The sequence below is a fragment of the Alligator sinensis genome, unplaced genomic scaffold, assembly GCF_000455745.1.
Source record: "Alligator sinensis unplaced genomic scaffold, ASM45574v1 scaffold1130_1, whole genome shotgun sequence".
NCBI classification, from domain to species: domain Eukaryota; kingdom Metazoa; phylum Chordata; order Crocodylia; family Alligatoridae; genus Alligator; species Alligator sinensis.
In genome coordinates this window covers 63766-90928 of record NW_005842358.1, presented here as the reverse complement: position 1 = coordinate 90928, position 27163 = coordinate 63766, and the positions used below count along the sequence as shown (strand labels likewise).

At 43.2% G+C, this 27163-nt stretch overlaps 1 protein-coding gene across 4 annotated transcripts in view; it reads left to right on the top strand.

Moving 5' to 3' along the window:
• Nucleotides 1–27163, top strand: part of ZNF385B (zinc finger protein 385B) — a 262176-nt gene that overhangs the window by 196230 nt on the left and 38783 nt on the right. For all 4 annotated transcript variants that reach the window (XM_006029114.3, XM_006029115.3, XM_006029116.3 and 1 more), the window contains one exon: nucleotides 23479–23635. In XM_006029114.3, the coding sequence (XP_006029176.2) occupies nucleotides 23479–23635 (157 nt within the window). The remainder of the gene's footprint in view (nucleotides 1–23478; nucleotides 23636–27163) is intronic.

Sequence of the window (27163 nt, the reverse complement as noted above, 5' to 3'; positions counted from 1 at the left end):
TGCCCAGGAGGAAAAGCAGGGCACAGCTAAAGAAGGGAGCACCCATCTGCTACCACCACTGTATCTGGTTGACCAGGGGTGGCATAAACTCCAGGCTTCTCCAGCCCTACTCCAGCCAGGAGCATCTTCATAGGGTGCTAGGTAGTGGAAGCAGGTAGGTCCCTCTCCTTTGTCCTCCCCTGTGGCAGAATGCCACCTTTGTCCCTCCCCCAAAATTCTGCTCTGTGACAATTTGGTTAACATGGTCTCTGCGGAGGGCAGACATCCCATCTCTTTAGGTAACCTGAGTTGGATACATTCCTGAAGGAGGAGGGAAATCTGCTCCCTCTGCCTATGTGACTGGCATCACAAACCTGGGTGAGGGGCTTAAGCTCCCTATTGTTCTAAGCAGTGCCAGCCTGACTGGGAGGGGGCTAGAGACCCTGCCAGTCTACCCAGCAACCAGCGATGCATTTCAAATTGGTTGGCTGGCAGCCAGCAGGTGCTGGCCTCCATTGGACCAGGTAAATGAGGTCATAGGAAAAGGAGGTCATAAGTTCTATATAATTTAAGGACTGCCCAGGAGGAGGGGAGTAGCCATGATGAAAACTCAGGGAGAGAAGAGCTGGACCATCTGAAATTTGCCATCTCTTGAAACTCATGATCAGTAAACTGCCTGCCTCCAGAGGGAATCTCCACCTGCCTCTGGATGATACTTGTGAGTAAGCTACCTGAGATCTAACTAGATATACAGCATGCAGTAACTCAGATGTGTGATCAAAGGCTACCCAGCCATGCCTGTTTGCTTTATGGGATTTCTCTGATATTACTGCACCCTGTACCCTATTCCAAACGTACTCCTTGTAACCAATAAAGTTCTCCTTTGTACCTAGCATGTAAGACTTATTGGGAGTGGGTCTAGATTATGGGTTGGGGTCCCCTTGGTTCAGGTGACTAAGGGAGACCACTATTTGTGCTTCAGACGGAGGGAAGCACCCCAAGTTCTTGAAGTGGGTTGAGTATGCTCAAGGGCTGCTAGGCCTGTGTTTCTTAGGGGGCACAGAGCCAGGATCACTCCAGACCCTGGGCGGTGGCAGCGTTACCCTCAGGCTAGTGGGTATACTCCAGGAAGGGGGTCGGCCAGATGTGAGGCGCCCCCAGGGAGGCACTTGGAGCTTGGGAGGTGGTCGGGTGCAGTAAGGTGCGTGGCTCAGTGCAGGAGCACCCCCTGCTGGCCTGCCACATCCCCACCCCCACAATTTCCCCCACTGACCCAGGAGCTCCAGCTGCAGGAAGCAGCACTGCGGGATGCTGGGCTTGACTGAGTGTGGTGGCGTATAGGCCTCCACTTCCAGCATGTGCTCCTGGCTTGTGGAGGCCCCCCAGAGGACCAGGCAGAAAGCAGTTGCTGGATGGTAGGGAACCACCTGCTACTGTTGCTGTTCTCAGCTGACCCCAGCAAACCCCACAGCTACTCCTGGCAACCCTAGCTGAAGCAGAACAGGGGCAAGGTAGGAGGGATACCTGGGGCTTCCTGTGTCTCTGAGTCAGCCATGGAGAGTGCTGATTTGTGGATCTTCCTTTCCTGTGTCCAGAGGTAAACCCTGATGGGAAGGGGAAAGAGGGAATGGGCAGGGAGGGTAGGGGAGGGAAAGGGAAGTGCCACTGAGCAGGGAGGAGCAGTAGAGAAGATGGGGGATTCATATCTGCTTCAGAAACAAAAGTCCCCAGCTACTGTTGCCATGGTGCAGTCTGCCAATGGGAGAGGGAGGGCAGGGGTACAGCTGTAGCCATCCCTGTGGCATCAGCTGCATCTCCCACAATTCCCTTTTAGAAATCCTAAATCTACCCAAATATCCGAGACTGAAGCCTAACTTGCCTCTTCTTGAAACCATCTTGTGAAGGAGATTCCACAAATTCTTCTAAGTAGCCTGTTCCATTGTCCTTCTGGTTTTACAATTGCACTTCACTGGAAGTGTTGGACCATGGGCACTATGCAAGCACTTAGAATGGAAATACCATCCCCAATCATTCCCTAGTCACTCCCCCTCCATCCAGGAAACATATCGTCCATACCCAAGTGTCTAATCATTTTCCTTCTGAAAATGGAGCTTTACCATTCATTGACTGCCTATAACAATATATCTTTTTAATGTGCTTTCCACCCTCTCACATTTGTTGTCTCTATGGAAGCTCAGGCTTCCATCTGCTCTCAGAGAGAGAAGTATAATTTCAGGATTAAAAGAAACCTCTATTTCAATGAAACACTTGAGGCAGTGTAGTGAGCACTGAGGTAGTTCAATAGCACTTTGTGATGCCAATTGAGAGACTAAGGACTTAAGAAAGAAAACAAATCTTGCAAAAAACTGGGAGCAGGCAATACTAACTAGAGGTTAATATAGTCAAACCCTTGGAGATGCCGAAGGCCACACTAGAATTAAAGTCAGTAATAGCTGATTAATTAAAAAGATACTATGATGCTAATCATCTTACTTTTTTGAAAGATAAGTAGCCTAAAGGCATTTTTAAAGTTTAAATAAGAGTTACTGGATAAATCATAACTTTGCAAATTTGAATGACTAGCTGATGCCCTCAAAAATAACACAGAAAAGGAATCAATAAGATCAAATAGAAATCTAAAAAACTGTAGTCTCCTTTTGTCAAACATTTTACATTTTCCCCATAAATTAGACTATTTATATTGATTCTTTGAGTTTGGAAGGTAGTGAAGCAGATAGGAGGTAATTAAAAACATAAATCCAAGGAACTTGTGGAGGTAAGTCACTGCTTTGTAGACAGAGCTGACAAAATGATGAACATTTTTAGCTTGAACATGACAGAAATACTGCATGATTACAGGGTGCAGGGGCATAACATGCTGAAAGTTCTGTGCAATAGCAGCAATTTAACAAAGCTTTTTAACTAAGTCCAGTTGGATTTTTAAAGTAGTTATTTAAGGATCTCATTTGTACTATGTTTCTCCAATGTTTCTATATCCTTTTCAACAGCACCTTATTTAATAGTTGGAGAAATCAGGCCTTAAATATCTGAATTAATCACTGGAAAAGAAAATTGAGACACCAGGATTTAAGAATCAGTTAATTTATAGCTTGAAACAAAGACTTCAGGAGAGCGGATTTCAATGAGGTAAGAAGAATAGTTGGGGAAGTACTAAGGTCCCAGAGGGGAGGGGAGTCAGGTGTCCAAGAAGAGTGGTCATTCCTTAAGGAGACGATCCTCCATGCCCAAAGGAAGGTAATCCCAACAAGGGTCAAAGGGGGCAAGAGGGCGCAAAAGCTCCCATGGCTCACCAAAGGCATACGGGAATGTCTCCTAGCTAAAAGGGAGGCGTACACCCAATGGAAGGGCGGAGTGATGATGATTTACAGCATTGTTGCTCAACATTTTGCCCCATGGGCCAAGTGAGTGGTGCAGGGACAAGCTGTAGGCCAGATTTGACACTGTGCCCCAGGACTGGGCCTTCACACCCAGATCCAGACCATACCACCCCCACCTGGCTCTGCATGCTGATATCTGAGTCCCAGGATTCCACACCATGTCTACAGGGCTCCTTTTGCCAGGATTGGGTCCCCTGTCCAGCCCTGCAACCTGGGACTCTGTGCTGCCTCTGCAAGGCTTGACATGCCAGGCTCCTGAGTCTCCACAATGACTCCATGGAATCAGACCCCAGGCTACCCTGTGTGCCAAATCTAGTGTGAAGGGTCATGGTCCATGGGGTTCCCCATGGACAGGATGACAAGGCACCAGGGGTTGCGTACCCTGGCTTAGAGGGTTCTGAGCATGTGCATGGGGCACTCCAAGCTGCCTACAATACCTGATATCTACAATTGGACACAGGTGCAGTGAGAGCAAGTGGGTGAGATATATTTCTAAATGGCAGTACTGGTCTAAGCAGGGCGACACTATATACATGGCCTCAGGTTTGATTTTTGAAAGGAGCTGGGAAACTACTTCTTCCAGTAATAAAAACAGGAATTATGATTGCTCAGCCCTTGTGAAAACAAGGCCCCAAACTTGCTAAACTTCACATTTTAAAGAAGAATAATACCTATATGCTTATGTTTTTTCTGAGACAATGTATTAATTCTCAGACACATTAACTACCTTAAGATGCATTTAAGCTTTGAAGCATTTATCAGTAATTTAGAGGAACATTGTAATGATTTTGAAACCAACACTGTAATGAATCTGAAACCAAGCATTATAAACTCAGGCAGTTCATACTTAAGGTAACACTAAAAAAAAAAAAATGAAAACATGGAAGGAAACAATTAAAATTGTTTAATTTTAGTGCCTTATCTCAACCCTGTCATAATATTATACAAACGCTGCATGATTTTAAGGCCTTTGAGTGTGTGTGGTTTCAGATTAAACTACTTTTCAAAGACATGTAGGACTTCATATACCCATCATAGTGTCACTATAGACAGAATTAAAGTTGTTTGGATTATTAACAGTGCCTTCAAGTCTTCCAACCATGAGCTGCACCAAACAACTGAAAATAATTCTACACTGGTGAATTGTTAGAGGAGAGAGCTGCATGAGTATTTTCCAACAAAACTGTTTTTCACTAGAAATTTCCAGTTTCTTCACATCAAACATTCACCAGGAAGGTGTAGTTGTAATCTTGCTGAGAATATTTTTCAGGTTCAGGAAAAATCAGACAAGTCAGAAAAGTGCTACTCTGTCCCCCATGAACAGTCAGTCACTCATTCTTAGGGCAGTCACCTGGGATGTCCAAGGGTACAGTTGTGAACTGGGATTTCTGTGCACATCTTAACTACCAAGATACAGAGTAAGTCTCTCTCTCACCCATGAAATAGTTAATTACATATTAGAAAATGTGGTAGTTCTAACACAAGAGCATCTGATGAAGTAGGTTGTTGCCTATGAAAGCTCATGCCCCTTAACTAGTCTCTAAGAAGCCACCTGGCCCTATCTTCTGCCATTCTAAAATAGCTAACCACCTCTGTTCTAACAAATGAAATTGAGGGCCTTGTTACACATTGCACTTTGAGCTGCTCAAACGTTGATTGGTGCTAGGGCTACCTAACGTTTGGAGCAGTCATACTTTAAGACTAAAAACCTTCTCTGACTATCCTCCACCTGCAGAGCTGTGACGTATCAGTAGGACTAGGGACAGAAGTTACACATAAATGAGTTTAAATGATCAGAGCTGGTTTAAATCTATAACGGAAAGAACTTCAGTGCACATAAACCGCTTTCAAAATGACTGAAACTGGTTTAAGATAAACCTGGTTGAATGTAGTATCTGACTTGACTGGTTTAGGTCAAACCAGTTTGAAGAACTTCTGTCCCAAACCCCTTTCTGGTTTAAGTTAACTCTCAGTCCCCCAGCATCCCAGGATGTTTTACAGCTCTGCGATGGGCTGTGCTGTCTGCCCCAGTGGAGCAGGGTTGGCCCTGCCCCTCTGCTTCCTAGCTGGAGCACTTTCATTGCTTCAGCTGGCTAAGAACGGGGAGGAGGTGCGGGTGGTAACCCTGCTCAGGACTGCAGTCAGGGTCTGCCTGCAAGGGGCACAGCTGGTGAGCCAGGACAGGACACTACTCCCTCACCTAGTTTAAACCCTGCTCCCTCACACCCCTTTGCCTCAGGCTGCCAACCCGGGCATCTGGCCACACCTTCCAGCCTTGCTGCTTGAGTTGGGGAGGGGGAAGCCTGGCAGGGTCTTCTACTTCACCCCTACCAGACAGACCCTGACTGGAATCCCTTGCCTCTGGGAGAGGAGAGGGAGGGGAGGTTAAATGGCCTCCCCCTACCCACCTTTGCCTCAGGCTGCCAGCCTGGGGCCAGTATCTGGCCATGCCCTCTGCTGCTCGAGCAGGAGTGGTGGAGGGAAGCCTGGCAGAGGCTGCTGCACTGCTGAGAGGCAGACCCCAGCTGGGGTCCCATGGTGGTACAAAAGGAGGGAGCTTCACCTCAGGCTACTGGCCTGCAACCAGCATCTGGCTACAATCCTGCCACTCAAGTAGCAATCAGGGAAAAGCCTGGTAGGGGCTGCTTCCCCCCTCTCCTTCCAGGCACACCCCAACTGAGATACCATGGGTTTAAAGTTGGATTTGTGCCACTGGGGTCCCATGCCAGTGGGAGAGAGGAGGGAGGGGGGTTTAAATCCCACTTCCTCTTCTCCCCCCACCTTCACCTCAGTTTGCCAGCCAGGGGCTAGGGTCTGGCCATGCCCCCCACTCCTGCCATTTGAGCAGTGGGCAGAGAAGCCTGACAGGGGCTGCTTTCCCCTCTCCTTCCAGGCACACCCCAGCTGAGATACCATGCAGGCCAGGGTGGGGGTTTAAAACCCTCTCCAATTATACTTTGTGGCCTGCTGAGGCCTGGCCATGCCCCCACCCCCTTCAGCTTGAGCAGGTAGTGGGGAAAAGCCTAGGCTTTTCCCAGCTTTCCTCCCAGCCCTCTGGCCACTCCTGAAGAGAAGGGGGGGCTCGCTCTAGCACTCCCCAGCTTCTAGCCTGGGCCACTGCAGGCATGTAGCTGCATTTGTGGAATCAAAAGTGAACGTCTATTCACTTACTTCTAGGTTCAATCTATGCAGTTTAGACTAACCTACAAAGATTGAATCGATTCAGGCTTGTGCCTTTTGAATGTCTTTACTTAGCCTAAAGGGTTTGCAAGCAGGAGTCTGACTAGGAGCTACAGCTTGGAGAGGCCACTACGCTGGTGAGCCAGGACAGGCTTCTATTCCTAGTCTGGGTCAGGGTGTGTGAGAGATGGGTTGGCAGGGGGTAGGAAGATGAAGTTAGGAGATGGAGAGTGGAGGATGAGGATGGGTAACAAAAGGAGGTGGAAAGGAAATGGGGGTGGGAGAAAGGAAGTGAAATGAAGGAAGTCAGCCATTGAAGGATAAAATAACAAGTAGTTTTAAAAAAAAGAATGTAAAAAGAAGTAGATGAAGTAAATTAAAGAAGGTCTCATGTTTTAGTAACTTTGGTTTTGGGACTGGGGTATATTGGGCCCTGGGATGACTGGGAGATGGGAATGGTGAAGGAAGGCTTTTAGGGGAGCTACTGGCCCTGCCCCAGAAAGAAAGCCCCAGCTCATGAGGATCTGATCTGGCCCCCTCTCTTGTTTCCCCCTCCACCCTGCTGGGCCCCACTTCTGGACCCATCTGTGCCCTTTCACCTGGCCATCTGCCATGTGATGTTCAGGCTGTTTGGAAGGGGTTGCATCCCTGGGGGTGGGAAGATCACACCCCTGGAGGTGGGAAGGGGAGTTGGCATGGTACCAGAACTGCCTTCTGGCAGTAGAGTTCAGGGGATGGAAAGTTTGTCCACACAAGACAGAAGGGTGGAGGAGGGGACACTGTATCCTGGAAGGCTGAAAGACTGTAACTTGGGCAGCTTATCTGTAGGAAGTGGCCACACATTAATGGAACATGAGCTGGGTAACATAAATCTGAAATAAACCTTCCCTGGAGTGGTGTAACTTTAAGCCACCTAAAGTGTACTTAAAACTAGTTTCGGGCATTAATGTGCGAACAATCCAGGGTTTAAGAGCTCAAGGAGCCACTTAAAAATAATGTGCAACAAGGCCATAAGAGAGGGGGGAAAAACAGATTGATTTGATAGCTTCGTGATAGCGTATTGTCCTAGAAACAGGTGAAAATAAGAGATTTCTGTCCAGCTCTAGAAAAGGAATTTTCCAGTTGATCCTAACGTTGCAACATAGACACCTTCTGAAAAAGGAACCCACAACTTAGTCCATACTGAGAAATGAACATTTCATTTATTTGCACTATATGATTCTTCTGAAATACATCCATGTAAGTAATTATTCATATACCAAATAGATTCTCAAACTCATTCACCTGCAAACTGTCAAAATGAACAGCTACTAATTTAAAATATACTGTCAGATTTCACTCAACATTGGATAGTTTCTTATAAATTATCCTTTATAATGCCATTTTATTTGTATTTAAAACATTTCTTAAAGATCAAGTAATTAAAAAGGAATACATTTAATGCCTGTTAGTTATGTTTAAACAAAAAATTAAAATGAAAAATCATTATATATAAAGCACAATTGATCAGGATATTTTTAAATACATACTGCTACAGTATTATGCTACAATATGCTATTATGCTACAGTAATTTTTATACTCTCACAGAAAATATGTTTATATGTATTTTTCATTAAGCATAAAGCTTTGTATTTGCATGCAGTCTGTTATGCAAACCAGTAGATCACATGATTAATATATTAATGTCTTGATGTTTACATTTCAGACTAGGTGGCTTCATAATTGGGAAATGAATATGATGATTTTCAATTAACAATCAACTGCAGGTTTTAAGTAAAATTTAACATCTGGAAGATGTGTTTCTCCATAGGAAATGTGTTTAAAAGAAATGAGCTGTCATAAACTTTTCTCTTAGAGCTATAGCTAGAATCTTTCTAGATTAGAGCAGTTGTTCTCAACCTTTTTAGACTCAAAGTACCTCTAAGAAAATGCCAGCTCTGAGTTTCCACTAATTTCTTACTACAGAAAAATAATAGAACAGTTCTTCTGTTGCGGAGAACTCAAGACCAGAGCAGGTCAAAATGATTTTAACACTAAGAATTCCTATTGGAAATTTCTGGGTTTATCTCATGTTTGCATACTAACAGTGCTAACACTGCCGGGCACCCTGCAGAATCATGGTTTAGAATTACTGGATTAGAGGCTTGCTTATTATTTTCTTTTTCTTCCCACATCATACCGCTTTCATTGCTTGTTTTATCTTTTCCTTGCTACTCAGAGTCTAAGAAGCCAGATTCCTTAAAGGGATAAGAAGCAGATATTTTATTGTGTATGAATTTGAAGAATCCTAGGATATGTGCTGCAATTCCATAGCCAGAATATTCTTAACCATTTCATAGCAATGCCAATGTTTCAATATGCCAAGCCCCTGCAAAGAGTTGACCATGTGTAAGTCCCACTAGTTATTTAGTGGGGCTTTCTGTACATAAAGCTAAGTAAAAATATAAATGCTCTTGCAGCATTTGATCTAGTCTGTAATTATACAAATATCATATTTTCATTGTATTAAAGATATTTCCCATTGTTAGCCTCCATATATACTCTGATATAAAGATGTTTCATGAGAACTTTAATTATGAATTGTTATATTTCTATAATTCATGGTAAGGGACTACTAAGTTTTAACTTACGTTAACCAGCTGTTACAGAAACAATATATTCAGTTGAAACTGAATAAGAACCAGATTTTCCCTTCAGTTGGAAACTGTGAGATTTAAAAATTCTTTCCATTCTAAAATACAAGCATTTAAAACTTCCCATAAAGCAAAATACCAAAAAAGGGTCAGGTTGTATAAAATATTGTTTTGATAATTTTTTAATTTTGATTTATGAACCTTTCATTACAAAAATGTTGAAATGGAGCATTGCCACATTAACAAAATGCTTTATAGAACCTACAGCAGCCCGGCTGGCAGACACCCCGTCCCACCCAGGGCAGCACTGAGGTCCCGAGTGCTGGGGCTGAGCAGTCTGGACAGGGTCTGGGCAGTGTGGGTGGAGGCACCACAGGCAAGCCAGCCCAGTAGGGCCCTTAGGAAGGCATGGGCTGGGCGGGAAGTGGGGGCTGCCCTGATGCTCTGCAGGTTCAAGCTGTGGTGGGCAGGCAGGCAGGGTGCCCAGTGGCACCCATGGTGCTGCATGGCCTAGTCCGCACAGCTCCTCAGGGATGGGCTGCAGCCACCCTGTGCACGTGAGGATGCTGCCTGGTTGAGGCAGGATGCCAGGCTCGGGGGGCTTCCCACTCTGGGATCAGCCTCTCTGCACACTGGGCACAATACAGGCAGGGCAGAGCCGTTCCCAGTGCAGAAGCCCCCTGGGGCCTGGGAACAGCCACCATGGCTGCCTCAGCCTGCCTAGGTCCCAGCCTTGCCTACCCATAGCTCCCCTCAAGGGGCCAGGGCTGGAGCAGGCACTGCACAGAGCCACTGCGCTGCAGGCTCCCAGCTGGCTCGGCCCTGAGCACTGGCTGCAGGAGCTGTTCCCAGAGCCTGGGGAACAGCCTGTGGCTGCAGCTCCCACTCATAATGTACCTGGCTGGCAGAGAGCTCCTTGAGCTTGGCGTCCTGCCCCAGCCAGGCAGCATCCCTTTGTGGGCAGGGTGGCTGCGCCCCATCCCCACAGAGTTGCATGGGCCGGCTGTACCCCACCTCCGGTGCTGCTGGGCCCCCCGCTGTGGCCCAAGTAGTGGAGCCCTGGGGCAGCCCCTGCTCCTTGCCTGACACCAGCTCTCCTCCAGCTGCAGATTTCCCAAGGGCCTGGCCAGGCCAGCCTGCCCACAGTGACTTCCCCCGTGCCTGCTGCTCCCTGCTCCTCTCTCCCTCTCTTCCCCATCATCACAACATACTTAACAAGAAAAAAAAATTCACAAGTACAAGGCAGTTCATGAAGTTTTATTTATTGTCATCAAGTTTTGAATTTTTAGAACGCCTGGTATTTAATGTTAAAAAAAAAAAAAGCAACATTAATGATTATTAATTGTATTAAATATGCAGTCCCTCCTGCCATGTACCCCCTCCACCCCAGCTTTGGTTTTGTGGTATGCTGGCACTCTGGCACCTTCCAAGATAGACATTGTGGTTTTTCTGGCACTGGCCAAAAAACGTTGCCTACCCCTGACCTACAGTATTCTTTCCTTTTTGAGAAGGAGTTGTAAAGTAGGTGATTTATTTATCACTTGCTATACAATGATGGATATTATTTTATTGAATTCATTCTGAAAGTTAAATAACACTTCGATGTGCTCTCAAAAAGCCTCTTTGGCTGCATCCAGATGAGCGATGCAGGCTGCATCAGAGTGCTGGAGCAAATAGGAGCAGAGCAAGGCTACATCAGTGGATCAGACCCAGGCTCTGTCCCTGGTAAGCAGAGACATGGCAGTGGGGGGATTATGTGGGTGGGTTAAAAAACCATGTGTAAGTTACCTAAAATAATTGTTAAAGATGAAAAGCCCTTTAGAAAATAAAGCAACATTGAAAACTAATCTGCCAGGGCTACAGTATTTCATGAGCAAAATTAAGTGATCTTTTTGCCAGTAGTTTATATGGGTCAAATTAAATGAATGAATGCATGCAAATTCCATGTCAGCAATTTGTATTAGACACAAAGAAGATATCTTAAAAGAGCATTATTAGGATTGTAAATTATATATATATTATATATATATATATATATATATATATATGTTATATTATAATTTATATGTACTGTATATATATATTAGACTCACCAGGATGCCATATGGATTAGTCTGGGATGTGAGTAAACAAGGCTGTTTTCCATGAACCTTACTTTATTTGAGTAGTTGATAAAATAGAAGAAAAATAATTGGATTTCATCTCAGCCTCTTAAAGTAGGCAAGTCACTAAAACTTAACATTTTGCAGATTCCATTTCAGGCTCTGGAGAGCTGTATATTCTAGTGGCACAGATTCTTCTGAACCTTTCCCTCGTCCCTTTTTACCTGTCTATGTCTTCCTAACCTGCAATCTTGTTCCAATCCCATTTTTTCTGGCCTGTCCCAGGTTTCCTGTCCCAGTCTTCTTGCTTAAGGCAAGCCAAATATCCCTCTCCAAACGTGGACAGCCAATGTTCCAGGTTTGCTGTCACATACTCCCCGGAGCAGCAGCCTGGCCTCTTGTAGCAGACAGTTGCAGTCACTGCTTGCTGCATTTTCTCGAGTTGTCCCTTCACATTCTTCTCCCTTAGCCCTCTCCTGTGGAGTTTTTAAGCTCCCAGTGTACCACTCCCTTTTACCAGAAAGCCCACAGCTGAATGCCCTTAATCGAGCTGCTCCTTCTTAAGGGGATACAGAACCCTGTTACAAAAGGCCATATGCCTCCCAAATTTCAAGTGCATTTCAAGTTCAGCAAAGACATGACAACTACATATATAATGAGCAATTCATTGATATAGTTCCTTTGAAAACTTGTTAATTTGAAAAGTGAAGATACTGGATCATATAATGCAAGTCAAATAAGCAGGCCACTCTCATTATTCAAAAAAGACAAAGTCCTACACTTGGGTTTGAAATTTCTTCTCTCAAGTAAATTTTCTATTGATTTAACTGGTCACAGATTCATAGATGTTTGGGTTGGAAGAGATCTCAGAAGACCATTGAATCCGACCCCCTGCCATGGGCAGGAAAGAGGGCTGGGGTCACATGACCCCAGCCAGGTGCATGTCTAGCCTTCTCTTAAAGACCCTCAAGGTAGGGGAGAGCTCCACCTTCCTCGGAAGCCCATTCCAGGTTCTGGCAACCCTTACCATAAATAAGTTCTTCTTGATGTCTAACCTAAATCTTCTGTCCATCAGTTTGTGGCCGTTGTTCCTAGTTACTCCATGGGGTGCCCTGGTAAACAGAACATGTCCTATCCCTTGCTGCTCTCCCCCTCCCCCCGATGAATTTATAGCCAGCCACAAAATCACCTCTCAGCCTTCCCTTGCGGAGGCTGAAGAGATGCAGGGTCCTCAATCTCTCCTTGTAGGGCTTTGCCTGAAGACCCCTAACCATACGAGTGGCCCTTCTCTGGACTCTCGAGGTTGTCCACATCCCTCTTGAAGTGTAGCACCCAGAACTGGATGCAGTACTCTGACTGCAGCCTGACCAATGTCGCATAGAGGGGAAGTATCACCTCCCTGGACCTGTTCATGATGCACCTGCTAATGCATGATAGAGTGTAGTTAGCTTTACTGATCGCTTCATCACACTGACAACTCGTATTTATCTTGGCATTAACAATGACTCCGAGATCCCTGTCCACTGCTGTGCTACTGAGAAGGTCCTCCCCTAGCCTGTAAGTGTGTTGGTGATTCCTCCTCCCCTGGTACAGCACCTTGCACTTGTCCTTGTTGAACTGCATCCTATTCTGTTCCGCCCACTTTTCCAGCCTGTCCAGATCCACCTGAATTTGTTCCCTACTCTCTAGTGTATTAACTCTACCCCATAATTTGGTATCATCAGCAAATTTGGACAGAGTGCTTTCCACACCCTCATCCAAGTCACTGACGAAGACATTGAACAGCACGGATCCAAGGACCGAGCCTTGTGAGACTCCACTGCCCACATCTTTCCAGGTTGATACCAACCCATCCACCACCACTCTCTGGGTGCAATCCCTAAGCCAATTTGCCACCCACCTGACCATGTAATCATCTGTGTCACAACCTCTCAGTTTATCTGTGAGAAGAGGATGAGATACCATATCAAAGGCTTTCAGGCACAGGTGAAGAATGAGAACTCCGGCAAAATATCAGATATGGGTGGAAAAGCCAGAGCAGTGTTTACATGTTTTTAAATATTACACTACTGGTCCACACACTGGTATTTGGGTAAATAAATAAGATATGACATATAGGGTGTGTCCACACATGCAGGCACGTGTGCTTGGAGCAATTCAAATAGCAGCGGCATAAATTTATGCCAGAGATTTGTGTCTCAGCACATGTGCCTGAACATGCGCTGTGGTGTGGAGCAAATTGTGCCACCTGAAGCAACCTGACCCTGACCAGCTCCTCCTGGATCTTCAGCCAGGGGGAGCTAGAGGCTGGGGCCAGCAGCCGTATAAAAAGCTGCCCTGGCGAGCAGCTCAGGGAGCTTGAGGCCCAGTCAGTTGGTATTTGGGGACACTAGCCCCTTGTACCAGCTGGACTGCTGAAGCAGGAAGCAGCCCTAACCTAGAGGGGCCCCTGTACCCTCTACCCACTGCAGCAGTCTGGCAGTGGGGGCTGCTGCTTGGCTGTGACCTGCTGCCACCTGCGACAGCATCTACTCCTTGGACCTCCGGCCCCATGGCTGCACTCCTGCCAGACCCAGACAAGGACAGCACAGCTGCCTGGGCTGTGGTATGGACACTGTAGCAGAGCCTTCTGCACTTCTGGGTCAGTTGCCAGTAGGCCATGTCTGCACAATTGGCCTTCGTGCAGAACTGCTGTCATGTTTTCTGGTGCCCCCGCTCTACCATCTGGGCAGTTCTCTCCCAGAAGATGTGCTCATTGTGGTAGCCAGCTTTGAACTGTCAAAGCATGTCCTCCTGGCCCCAAATGACCAGAAGGTAAGCCACCTTGTCTGTCCTCCAGCTGGGTCCTGGGCAGGCTAGTCTGCCCGGGTCTCACCGCCTGCCTCACCAGCAGAGATCCTGGTGTCCCCTGTTTAAAAATTGCAAATTCTCTGATAAAACCCCCAAATTATTTCATTAAAATACCCCGAATCCATGTTCTTCTGCAATTAAAATGAAATGCCACTATATAGAGAGAGATCAGTTGGGCAGTGTTTGATATATTTACAGTGTTGAGCAATTTGGAAGCCTACCAGTGCCTCTATCATCATAATAAAATTAATTCTAAACTTTGGTGTTTGCTTTTGCTTTTTTATCATAGAAAAATCAGAGCTGCCCCTGCCTTCTTTGCTCACCAGGATGTGGAGTGCTGACCAGCACTGGGATGCCGGTGCCCTGCCCCGCCTCTACCTTTGCCCATCACTCCCAACTCACAGTCCCCTCAGTGCCCCTCACTCCTGACCTGCAGCCCCTGCCTATCCCCACTAGCTCCTTCCTGGCAGTAGCTCCATCCCAGCACCAGGACATGAGTCCAGCTGAGTGATCTGTTTGTGGAGGAGGGGGTTGGAGGGGTTTGTGGGTGCATGTAGGGTTTGCGGGTGTGAGATTTGTGGGGGGTATGGGGCTGCTTTGGGGTGTGTAGCATTTGTGGGGGGTTATGGATGTGAAGTTTCTGGGTGGGTATGTGGGTCGGTGGTTTGGGGGTGTGCGGTTTGTGGGTAGATTGTGGGGGGGCTGTGGAAGTGAGGGGGACTGCTCAGGAGGGGTGAGTCACGCACCTGCCCCCAGGCACAATGGACAGCTCCCCCCTACCCCCCTGTAGCAGCAACAGCCACTGGGGTACTTCTGGCCTGCTACTGGCAGAGCCCCCCAGCTTCACAGCATGGCCCCAGCCACCTAAGACCTGGCGCCACATGGAGCCAGCCCAGCCTGGCACACTGGTGCATGCCCTTGGATAGGACCCCACCACTCTTGCTGCCACTCAGGCTCCCAGAACTGCACGCAAGAGCCACTTGCTATTGGGCTGGGCAGGATCCTGCCTCCATGGCTTTTTAACCTTCTATGCAATTTTCTTAATGTATTTTCAGGGGAAATGAAAGTAAATTTAATACCTCATGGCTTAATTGAAAATGAATATCTGGAAGTCCAGTAGGCTGATTTAAGAGATGTTATAGAAATTGTAACAGCTAGCCAGACTGTATTACATCTACAGCATCCATATACAGTGTTAATATGGTTGCCTGTAATGTGATTTCTGTGCAAAGGAATCTGTCAAAATGGAAGGCAACTGAGTGATAATTAGAGACTAATGAATGATACTTAGCTTTACAATTTTAGGGCAACAGGCATAATTTTCTCCTGTTTGCTGTGTCTCAGAAAACTCCACAGAGTGTTGCTGCTTGAAAATGTATTTTTCCATGTTAGTATTACTGTCTAGTTACCAAGGAGAAGTAATAGTAAGTGAAACATGCAGAGTTTGGGTCAGAAGTTATATTAAAGGATAGTAGATCAAATTCTGCCTTCCAAAGTCTGCCTTCCATGAAGGCTCAGGGGTGACTTTGTGGCAGCCTATAAGTATATAAGGGGTGTGCATCAGGAACTGGGAGAACATCTGTTCACCAGTGCACCCCAAGGGAAGATGAGGTCTAACAGTCACAAACTGCTGGAAAATCATTTTAGACTGAACATAAGGAAAAACTTCTTTATCATCTGAATCTCCAGAGTCTGGAATAGACTCCCTACCGAAGTGGTGCAAGCACCTACTCTAGATACCTTTAAGAAATGCTTGGATGCTTATCTTGCTGGGGTGATCTGACCCCAGCTGACTTCCTGCTTCTTGAGCCGGGGCTGGACGCAATGATCTTGCGAGGTCCCTTCCAGCCCTAATGTCTATGAAATCTGTGGGATTACACCTATTCTTTTGGAATTCTTTTGGAATTACTATTCCTGATGATAAAAAATCTGATCCAGTGACCATAAGATAAAAATCTTAACGTTCAACACTTGTTTTTAATCTATGGGTAAAATGAGAATAGTCCTAACAGATCACAATTTACTATTGTATTTTCTATTTTTATGTTCTCCATGGTCTGGCACTGTTGCTAGTATATACCAACAAGGAAGTATAGCATTGAAAAAAGTTAGGTAATCTAAACCCATGATATGATCAAGTTAGCTCATAGTCCCTCAGCATCCCAGGATGCTTTGCACTTTCCTCGCAAACACTCCCTCATGTGGGGTGTGGGGACCGAGCCTTAGCTCAAGCTGTTTGCTGCAGGCAACCAGGGAAATGTGCTCTAGCACCCACTGGCACCTCACCTGAGCCACTTCAGGCATGTGGCTGCATTTCTAGAATCAAAAGTGAATGTTCACTTGCTTATTGGTTCAATCAATGCAATTTAGATTAACCTGCAAAGATTGAATTGATTCAGCCTCTGACTTTTTGACTATCTGTATTTAGCCTTAATGTGTTATGCATTATGTGTGCCCAATGACTTTAGAATGAATTTCAGACAAAAAATAAGTAAAACAAATATTTTTATAAGTTATAGCTACTAAATATGCTTCCAAAATAGAGGAAGAGGAAGTGGATCAGAAAATGTTCACTAGTAAATACCTTGTTTAACCTTATAACTAGGGACAGAAGTTGCACATAAACAGTTTTAGTGATCAGAAACTGGTTTAAATCTGTAACAGAACAAAAGCTCAGTGCACATAAACCAGTTGCAAAATGGCTGAAACTGGTTTAAGTTAAACCTGGTTGAATGTAGCATCAGACTTGAATGATTTGGGTCAAACTGGGTTATGAAACTTCTGTCCCAGACGCTTTCCTGGCTCAAGTTAAATCATAGTCTCCCAGCATGATTTCCAGCCCTGGGCTGGGCTGTGTTGTCTGCTTCAGAGAGCTGGGCTGGCCCTGCCCCTCTGCTCTCCAGCTGGAGCAGTGAGAGTTGTCTGACAAAGGGGTGAGGGTGCAAACCCAGCTGGGGGTGCAGCCCAATGTACAGGAGGCTGGGGTCATGGAGGGGTGTTAAACACTCCTTCCCCTGCTCAAACTTACTGCTGGCTGCAACTATGGACTACACATCTCAGAGGCAAGTGGAAGCAGGAGGAGGAAGTGATGAGCAACCCTGCAAAGTTCTGCTGCTGTAATTCTGGACTGCAAATCCCAGAGACCTCAGTGGCAGTAGGAAGAGGAAGTGAACACACAGCCAGACAGTCATGCTCTACTGCCCCCAGCTTCTGGCCTGAGCCAGTGCAGATGTCTGTTCACTTCTGTTTCAATTTAATCTGTGCAGTTTAGACTAACCTGTAATGACTAAATTGATTCAGCCTCAGGCTTTTTGACTCTCTGTACCTATCCATAAACACTAAAAATAACATCTCTAAGTTATTTCTCAAGGTCAGACATGGGTTTTCTAGAGTAGAAAGGAATTCGTTTCCCATCTCTTATACCCTTCTGAGAAAATTTCAGTTTAAAATTGTCAGACAAGTTTCTTTGGTTGAATCTGATATCTTTTATTAGACCAACTTAAATAGTTGGAAAAAATATTTCTCAGCAAGCTTTCAGGTTCAAAAACTCTTCTGTCAGGCTGAGGAAGCCTCTGCAGTTGGTGTGTGTTCTTCCTGGACGGAATGAATAGTAATGAAGCCAGAGGCTGGGCTGGGATGGATGCCAGACAGGCGGGAGTGAAGATGTAAACTGAGGAGTCAGCGGGTGAGAGAGAGGCTGGGGGGTGGAGGGAGGTGGGGAGGGAGAGAAAAGAGTTATGAATGTAGCAGGTAAATAGTGGAGAGGTGCCTGAGGAGTCATATGTCAGGCAGGTTATAATGTGTCATAAATCCAATCTGAATATTTAGTCTAGGATTTTTTGTATCCAGGAGGTTGAAGTGAAGTTCATAGGCTCGTCTGTGAAAAGTGTTTTGTAAGTTCCCTTTGACAATTAGAACTGAGAGATTGGAGAGTTTAAAACTGTAAGTGGAAAGTCCTTTATAAAGCTGTAAATTCTATAGAATAAACAACCATATCCTTTCAAGTGTTCTGTAGAACTTTTTGGGATGCTACAGAAAAACTTGTCAGGTTTTTGACTGTAAGTAATTTTGTCTGTGAAACATAAGATGGAGAGAAGAAAAGACACGGCAAGGCAATAGTTACCTGAGAACTAAAAATATTAGAGCTATAATAGTATTAGAGCTAAAAATATATCATTAAAACTGGTATAGAGTTTCAAATGTAAAAGGCATGTTTAGCTGCCTCCCTTATATTATTATTAATGTAAAAGTCCTGTGTTCTAGGATGACACAATTCTAAAATGTTAAATATAAGAATGTTTATATCTTTCTCTTTCAACTCTGATTCAGATTAACTTAATTTTGTTTAATTATATGTAAATTAATTTGTATCATACAGAGGTCTACATCAGTGGAAGGTTTCCTTGCTTAAAAGGGTATGTGATTGGGCTCATATTTTCATAGAATCATAGAAAGAAGGACTGGAAGGGACCTGTAAGATCATCAAGTCTGGTCCCCCGCCATGGGCAGAAGGTAATGGGGCTCAAATGAGCTCAATGAAGTACTTGTCCAGCCTCCTCTTAAAGACCACCAGAGATGGCGACTGCACCACCTCTGCTGGAAGTGTGTTCCAGATTCTAGTTACCTGTATGGAAAAGAAGTTTTTCCTTATGCCCAGCTGAAACTTTTCCTCGACTTGCTTGTCTCCATTGGTCCATGGCTTCCTGGGTGGAGGGGGCGCTTTTCTGAAAAGTTGTTCTCCTAGATCCTGGTGTTCTCCCTTGATATATTTGTAGGCGGCTATCAAGTCACCCTTCAGTCTTCTTTTACTCAGACTGAACAAACCCAGATCCTGAAGTCTCTTCTCATAGGACCTGTCCCCCAGGCCCTTGATCATGCAGGTGGCCCTTCTCTGCACCCTTTCAAGCTTGTCCACATTCTTCTTGAAGTGCGGTGCCCAGAACTGGGCACAGTACTTCAGCTGTAGCCTCACCAATGCTGAATAAAAGGGGAGGAGCACCTCTCTGGATCTGTTTGGTGACACGTGTGCTGATGCACGCCAGAATTCTATTTGCTCTGTTGGTGACTTTGGCACATTGGTGGCTCATTTTCATCCTCTGGGCAATTGATATCCCTAGGTCCCTTTCAGATGCAGTGCCAGCCACTGGACCACCACCCTTTGTATAGGTATGGTGAGGGTTCATCCTACCCAGATGAAGGACCCAGCATTTGATCCTGTTGAACCTCATATGGTTTTGTTCAGCCCATAGGACCAGCCTGTCCAAGTCTTCCTGATTTTTTGACGTGTCCTCTGATGTGCCCATTTGTCCCCACAGCCTGGTACCATCCACAAACTTAATCATTGCACTTTTCATGCCCTCATCCAGGTCATTAATAAAGATGTTAAAGAGCATGGGTCCGAGCACTGACCCCTGGGATTTTATCCACTCCCATTACAAGACAGTGACAAATATATAATGATATGAAATTTTCATGCTTTAAAAATGATATATCTTCTCCCTGGTATATGTAACATTTTTATCTATGATCTGGCAGAAACTTAAAATCATTCCTAAAAGTTTGCAAGTCATTTAAAGTTTCGGGAAGTGGTAAAGAAAAAGTGGGCAGGTTACTTGCACAGAGTAGTATGTATAATTTTGTAAGGTGTGTGCAAACAAATAATATGCTGCTTGGTACAGCCAGATATTTGGGGATATATATTTTAGGAACATTGAAAGTAGGCCATACATTCAGGATGGGGGATTTCGTCCTAAGAAGAAGTGACCTGGAAAAAAGTTGTGGGTAATGCTGGCTAATCAACTTGAATGCTAGCTTTGCAGTGTAATCATGTGAGCAAAAGATCTATTATGATTCCTGTATTCATAAACAGAGGAACACTAAGTTGCAGTAAAGTGATTATCTCTGTATTTGATGCTGCAGGACATCTGTTGTAATGCTGCATCCAGTTCTGCTATCCACAAATCAAGGAGAATGTTGAAAAATTGGAGGGGATTCTGAAAAGAGCTATAACAATGATGAAATGATTAGAAAATATGCCTTCTACTGAAAGACACAAAGAGCTCAATCTATGAAGTATATCAAAATGAAAGTTTAAGGCAGGGGCAGGGAGCACTTAATCACACTGTATCCCTGTGTGAGAAATAGAAGTTTGATACCGGAGGTTTCTTCATTTTATCCAACAAAAGTGTAACAAATCCAGTTGCTGGATGTTGAAATAAGATAAACTCAGACTAGAAAGAAGACTAACGCTTTAAGTTATGATAATTAGATCTTGAAAAAACTTACCCAGGTCTATAGTGAGCTGCCCACTACTGGAAATTTTAAAACCAAGGTTGAATGCTTTTTCTAAAATATATTGGCTTGTCCAAGCAAGAATTAATTCAGAAAAAATCTGTATTATGTAAGAAGTCAGACTGAGAGGATAACAATGGTAACTTATGTTCTTTATAATGTAATATATGCCTGTAATTTTGTGTTTTATAGTTACAATTACCATCTAGTGAATATCAAAAGTGATGCCAGCCAAGAGATTTCAGTGAAGGCTGCAAATATCTTTAAACAGTTTACATTAGTTTTAATTCTATCTGGACTTGTTTGTTTTCAACAGGTTTCATTACAGTAGATGAGGATTGAATGAAGTGAATCACAGTAGTAGGTTATTACTGATATTGCAGGCATTATTATTGCAAATATCAGCAGAAAGGCTTATTAGCAATGTACCGACTTAGTAAGTCTTTCTCTTGAGTGCACTTATGTTTCTTCTGTTGTAACTTTCCTCAGGCAACATAGGATCTTATCAACAGAGCATGTATGCATTGAGCATAGTTATAGATCAAATATTTAAAGGGACATCATCAACTTGAATTTTTTTGCATCTGCTGCTGTTACAATATAAGTTGCTAGAACAGAAGGAGGCTTGAGGAAAAATATATTTTTTCTGTCTTTAGCTTTATGCATTTTGACAGCTTTTTGAGTATGCAGTTTCACTCGGCTGTTGACATTTTGCACGTCTTCTGAAGGGTACAGCAGCACCAAAGCTGAAACTGAATGGGCAGCAACCAGCAAAAGAGGGAGTGTTTGCAGACAGAAAAAGAATGCAATGAGTGGTGTGGGTGTGCCTTATTTTGTGATGAGTCTTCCCTGCTCGTCTATGAAACATGTCTAAGTCTAATAGAAAAGGAGTGAAAAAAATCTTTAACAGTTATCAAGTATTTTCCAAGAAAAAGAGGACATAATATTTAAAGGAGGCTCTAGCAAAAAGAAATGAATTTTTTGATATCCAGCAGTTTCAAGAAATTCAAGTTGACACGTCTCTTTAAATACTATATGTAGAGATAGTTGTACTTCTGTTCAATAATTTAGCTGTTTCTCTTTAATTTTTGCATTGTGTTTGATTATATTTCAATACTACAGAGGTTTTAGTCATAAAATAGTTTAGTTGCAACTAGTTTTTAGACTCTGCTGTAAATTGATTTACAGACAAGTAGGTATTTTTTTTCAGAAAGGTCTGCAAAATAATGTTTATTTGGCAGTTCTTATTCCTGAACACGCTCTTAACAAAGTTATCAGAGAATAAGCATGCTGCATATTCTGTTCCTTATTTTACAGTATATACAATCATTTGTATACTAAAATGAATAATTCATCTCATCTAAATGGCTGTTTTAGCTGCAGTGTTTTAGTGATTTTTCATCATGCAAATAATTAAGACTTTAGTGAATAGAGATTTGTATGTGTTCTCTTGTCTTTTCCATCTGCTCCTACTGTCTGCTTACATTCTACCCACACTGTCTTAAGGTGACCGTGATTCCTAGGTGCATTAAGCCCCATTAAGATTGTCCTCATTATATCTGTGCTATTTTTCATACCTGTCTGGACCCCATAGCTGGTGTATATAAAACATGAAGTTTATTCTGTTGTTTGCTTCATTTAATACAGTGAACTAAATGATGATGCAAAGATGTGTTAATATAATTCACTTTTGCATGAACATATTAAATATTTCTTGCACTGATATTCTATATATGAAGCACTGAGATGAAATCATCTCTTCATGTCATTTCAAGAAGCATGCTAACTTTAGTTTGAATTAAATTGCAATATTAACTTAAATAGTTAATATGTAACCTTCAATAGAGGCACCTGTTTAATACAAGTTTCAAAACTAAAAGAATGTCATTTATGAGTATTTGTTAATAATGCATAGCCTTGCTAAATAATACTGTTTACAATTAAATAATAATGGCTTTTCATTTGTATATTCATATAATATTCTTAATCTATTTTTACTCTATAAAATATGTTAATATGTTAATTAGGTTTTTAGAAGTCAGCAAGCTTTGTGTTGAGAAGTCATAACCTGACATTTTTTTAATTTGGGTGTTTAAAAGTTAAGCTCCCACTTTACACTTGGGGACAAAAAGAACTCAGTTGTCAAAGGGTACTCTAAATCTCTGCAAATCAGGCAGCTCATTTAAGTGCCTAACTTCAGGCATGTACATTTGACCTAGTTTCTATAAATAGTTTTATGACAAAGAAGTAAATATTTTCTCTTATGAACATCAGAAGTTATTTTTAGTGCAGAACCAGGAGGTATATATTTCATGACATTTTAGAAAAGAAGCTAATAATAAGTTTTTCTCTGGTGGTCTGTCCCAGAGTCTCCAACATTTTAGGTCTTTCAGAAGGATTATGTAGGACAATTAATAAAACATAATCAAAATTGATGCATATTGTAAATGTTTCCTATGTTTTAGTTCAGTCTATTAAAGTTAACGACAGTGGTGTTTCTTTTTTCATCCCTCCTCCTTGATCTAATAGTGTAGACATAATATCATTAATGCCTGTTTCAATTGCTATTAGTGTAATGATGAGAATACTTCATGACTCTTGTACTAGATCAAGCAAGAGAAAAATGGATTATTTAATCATGTTACAGCACAGAGAATATCTTTCTAACTATAAGCAATAAAGAGCAGGTAACTACATGAAATTAAATAGAAGTTTTCTCAATTGGATGTATTCACATTTACATTAAGTATTACATCTGAAGATTATGATAGCAAGGAATTGGATATGGAGACATCAATTCTAATACAAAATCAAATTTCATTCTACATTGAAGAAAGTACATATTCTTTAAAATCTCTTTTAAAATGCAAATTTTGTCATCTGAATATATAAAATACATTAAGTTTAGGAAAATATTAATAACACACTACTGAACTTTGTCAGGTGGAATATTATGGTGCCTATTATTGAAAGTGCCCCACATTATCATCTCTTGTGTTGTATGGAAGTACAAACAAATAAGCCTGATTTGTTCTCCTTTGTAGAGCCAGGCTGAGGCCCACTACAAAGGAAGTAAACATGCCAAGAAGGTCAAAGCACTAGAGGCAACGAAAAATAAACCAAAAGCTTCCAAGGACAGCGCAAAGGCTAACACAAGCTACTCCACCACGCCAGTTACAGCCAACATCTCTGACAAATCAGGTCAATGAAAATTTTTGTTCTATACATTCTTTGCTTTTCCTTTTTTGTGTTGATGTGAGTGTCTAATTGCATGATATTGATTCATGGCTTACTTTTCTAAACTGTCAATATGCTTTGTTATGCAGAAATGAATTGTCCTTTATATTTGGTTTCAGAAGATTATTAATGCACATGAAACATTCAGTATACCTCAGTGCTAACGTCTAATTTCAAATAATGCAGAGCAGTATTAATAAGATCAACTTGTGAAATTTATACTTATACATCATGGAGAGGTAGTTAGGCTGAAGTCAGAGAGGAGGCAGGGTGTCTGAGGTGTATATTATAGACTGACTGACTAATAGTCTACATGGCGCAGCTCTACCCTGCCTTCTGCCTCACACAGCATGAAGTGATCTTAGATTTGCATATTCACGACATGGACACACATGACATTTAGAATGGTATAAATGCAATTGAAACCTAAAGTGGATAGACATACAAGTCTGCTAATCTGTTTACGTCCACCTGGAATGGTTCAAAATTGTATGTGAAAGATCAGATACTATTTTGAACTAGTTCACTGTGAACCTGTGTTACATGATGTTGGTCTCGTCATTTCTTCAAGAATCCTACACTGCATACCCCCCCATCACTACTGCAACTGGCCACTCTACTGCCTCCCTTTCTCCCTTTTGCGCAGCTCCTTAGCACTGCTTATTCAACAAAGTCCATCTTTCAAATAAGCTGCTGTGTCCTCATGCCCTACTCGCAGCCCCTCACAATGTGCAACCACCCCTTGGGAGCCAAAACATGTATCCAAGCATTCCCCTTTCCCCCCGCCCCCAAGTCAGGCAAGCACACTGCAGATTGTGGTCAATTGCAGGCTGTTGAAGTTTATTTCACTCACTGCAAGGAGAGAAGGGAAAGTGGAAAAGTAAAAATGCCTCCAGGTACAGGTTACTCACCCCCTGGAACTCCCCAAAGCAAGAACTTTTCTCCCCACCACACCTTCACCAACTGTGAGGCATGCTGGCCTGGGTGAGCCACAGCACTTGATATAACTGTGAACCAGTTTCCAATCAGTGACATCTAGGAAAGGTTCAGTTGTCGTGTGTGTCTACACCTTCAGTTTCCACTGAAGTCTGAAGGGAAAAACTTGTCTCCAGGAAACTCCTCCTTTCAGAAAATGGGAATTCTATTCAAACCAAATGAAGGTAGTCATAGCTATGTAATATCATGAATAAACTCATCCAGTTACCCAGCTAAACCTAATGACTGATTTTTGGTGGCTTACACAACTTGTATTTGAGCTTTCATTTTGGTCATGCTTTTTTTTGTTTGTTTGGGGTTTTTTGGTAATCTCAACAGGTTTGTAGAGCAGTATTGTGTGGGAGTTACTGTTTAAGGACTGCTCTGTTCCCTCTGTTTCCTTGGTGAATAATATTTCTTGACCTTTCTGGTGTAGTCTAAACTATTGCAGTCCTCATGTAGAAGAAAGGAGCCATGACAGTTTTCCTGGATTATGAAACTATATAGACTATTTCTGAAGGTTTTACTTCTTCCTGGATAATCTTCTTAATCACAATCTTGACCCAAATACCATAAACAGAGTAAAGTTAGACAGTGTTCTGAAGCGGAAGTGGCTTATTATCATACCAAATGCTATTGTCAGGAATCGCTCCAATACGCTTTACACAGGCAAAACTCTAATGGATTGACTAGCTAGGAGTAATATGTTTTATAGTTCAATTTAGTTTACCTGGGCCCCAATATTTTAGTTCTGTGTTAGGCAATGTAAGTCTAACAACTAGTAAACAAAGCTAAGACATTATAAAGCAATCTCATGCACTAATGATTACCACATTTAAAAAAAACTAAAGTAAGAAAAGAATAAATGACTGAGCAGAGAGAACAATTCAGGTCATGGTATGAAATTACATAATAGAACAGAACAGAGAGAGGCACACAAAAAAACCTAAAATATTTAAAAACAAAAAACAACACTGTACTTCTGTATATCCTCAAAGGAATATATCTCATATTATCTTCCTAAATGTGTATCTTTTTTTTAAGAAAATGTTTGAATGGATACTGTTTATTGAAAAAAATTCTGGTTAATATAGCCATGTCATCTACCATTTACCAATTCCATGTCATTTACCATTTATGATGTTAAAAACTCAGATAAGAGTTTAGCTTAAGAAGTCTCTGGTTGCAATTTTATTAAGTTAAACCCAAGCCTACTATATTAAAATTAACCCAAATCTAAAATGACAATTAACTTGCAGAGTGGGCTTCCATAAGTTGAAAGTGTGGGCCCAAATAAAAAGAGTTGCAGCATCCTTCTCTATGTATCCACATCAAATCTTCCCTTTGAATACTGCGCTTCACAGTGTGGACAGGTCTTATGAAGTGCTGATGCCAAACTTAACACAAGGCCTAGCTCAGATGTACCTTCCATTTTTCTCTGTGCCTTAACCACACTTGCTGTATATTCCATGCCCAGTATTAGAAGGGAGGCAAGGACAATGAACCCACCAAATTGTCACAATCCCATAATTTATTACCACAGTAAATATGAATGAAATGATTACTGATCCCCTTTAGTCATACCTCAGCAAGTTCCCCAGCATTCAAAATACTGCTAGTGACAATGGCAGGTCGATGAACTGCTACTCCACCAGCTCAGACAATTTAGCCAACAAATACAAGTCCCTGAGGAGCTGAACTTGGCAAATAAGATGCCAGTGAGAACCTGGAAATCTTAATTTGAAACAGGTCTTGTGACTGTTGGTGATGGATTAGGAAAATGCCAGGGGTAAGCTGGAAATCAGGGGACATCAACCTTTTCCAAGCGGCAGATTGGGACAACCTGTCCCCAGTCTAGTGTAAGCTGGGTGGCTTTGGCATCATGTCAGCAGTGGGGGAGGTTTCCCTAGGTCCCCAATGGAGCCATGTACCTGGGAGCTGCATCTGTGTCCCCAGCGCTTCTCCCAGCTTCCTGCTCTCTGACTGCAGGGTGAGAGCAGCTTCTAGCAGGGCTGTGCCCAGGCCAGGCAGTAGCAAGTTGCTTTCATCTTGCTGCTGCTTCCCCTTCCTCTCCTGCTCCCCCACACCCACCCCAGCCTGGCCCTGGCACCACTCCACTCTGGCTGGAAGCTGCGCTCATACCACAGCCTTGGGGAGAGGGGAGGGACAGAGTAATGGCAGTGGTTAAGGCACAGCTTCCCCAGCCCTGGTGTAGCTCTGGAAGCTGTGCCCAGGCCACAAACCTGTGGGAGAGAAGTGGGGCAGCGAGAAGCAATAGCAGCACAGGCACAATTTCTAGGTCCTCAGCCTTTTCACAGCCCCTTGCTGCACAGCTCCAGCACAGGCACAGGCAAAGCCCTGCAGCTCCACGGGCCAGATCCAGACCTCAGGTTGTACATTATAGACCCCTAATCTAGAATGGAAAAACCAGACAGTGCCATGGATTAGGTGTGATGTAGTTGAATTGTTGTAGAAAAACAATATGCATAAGCTTGGAGTTCATCATAACATATGTTT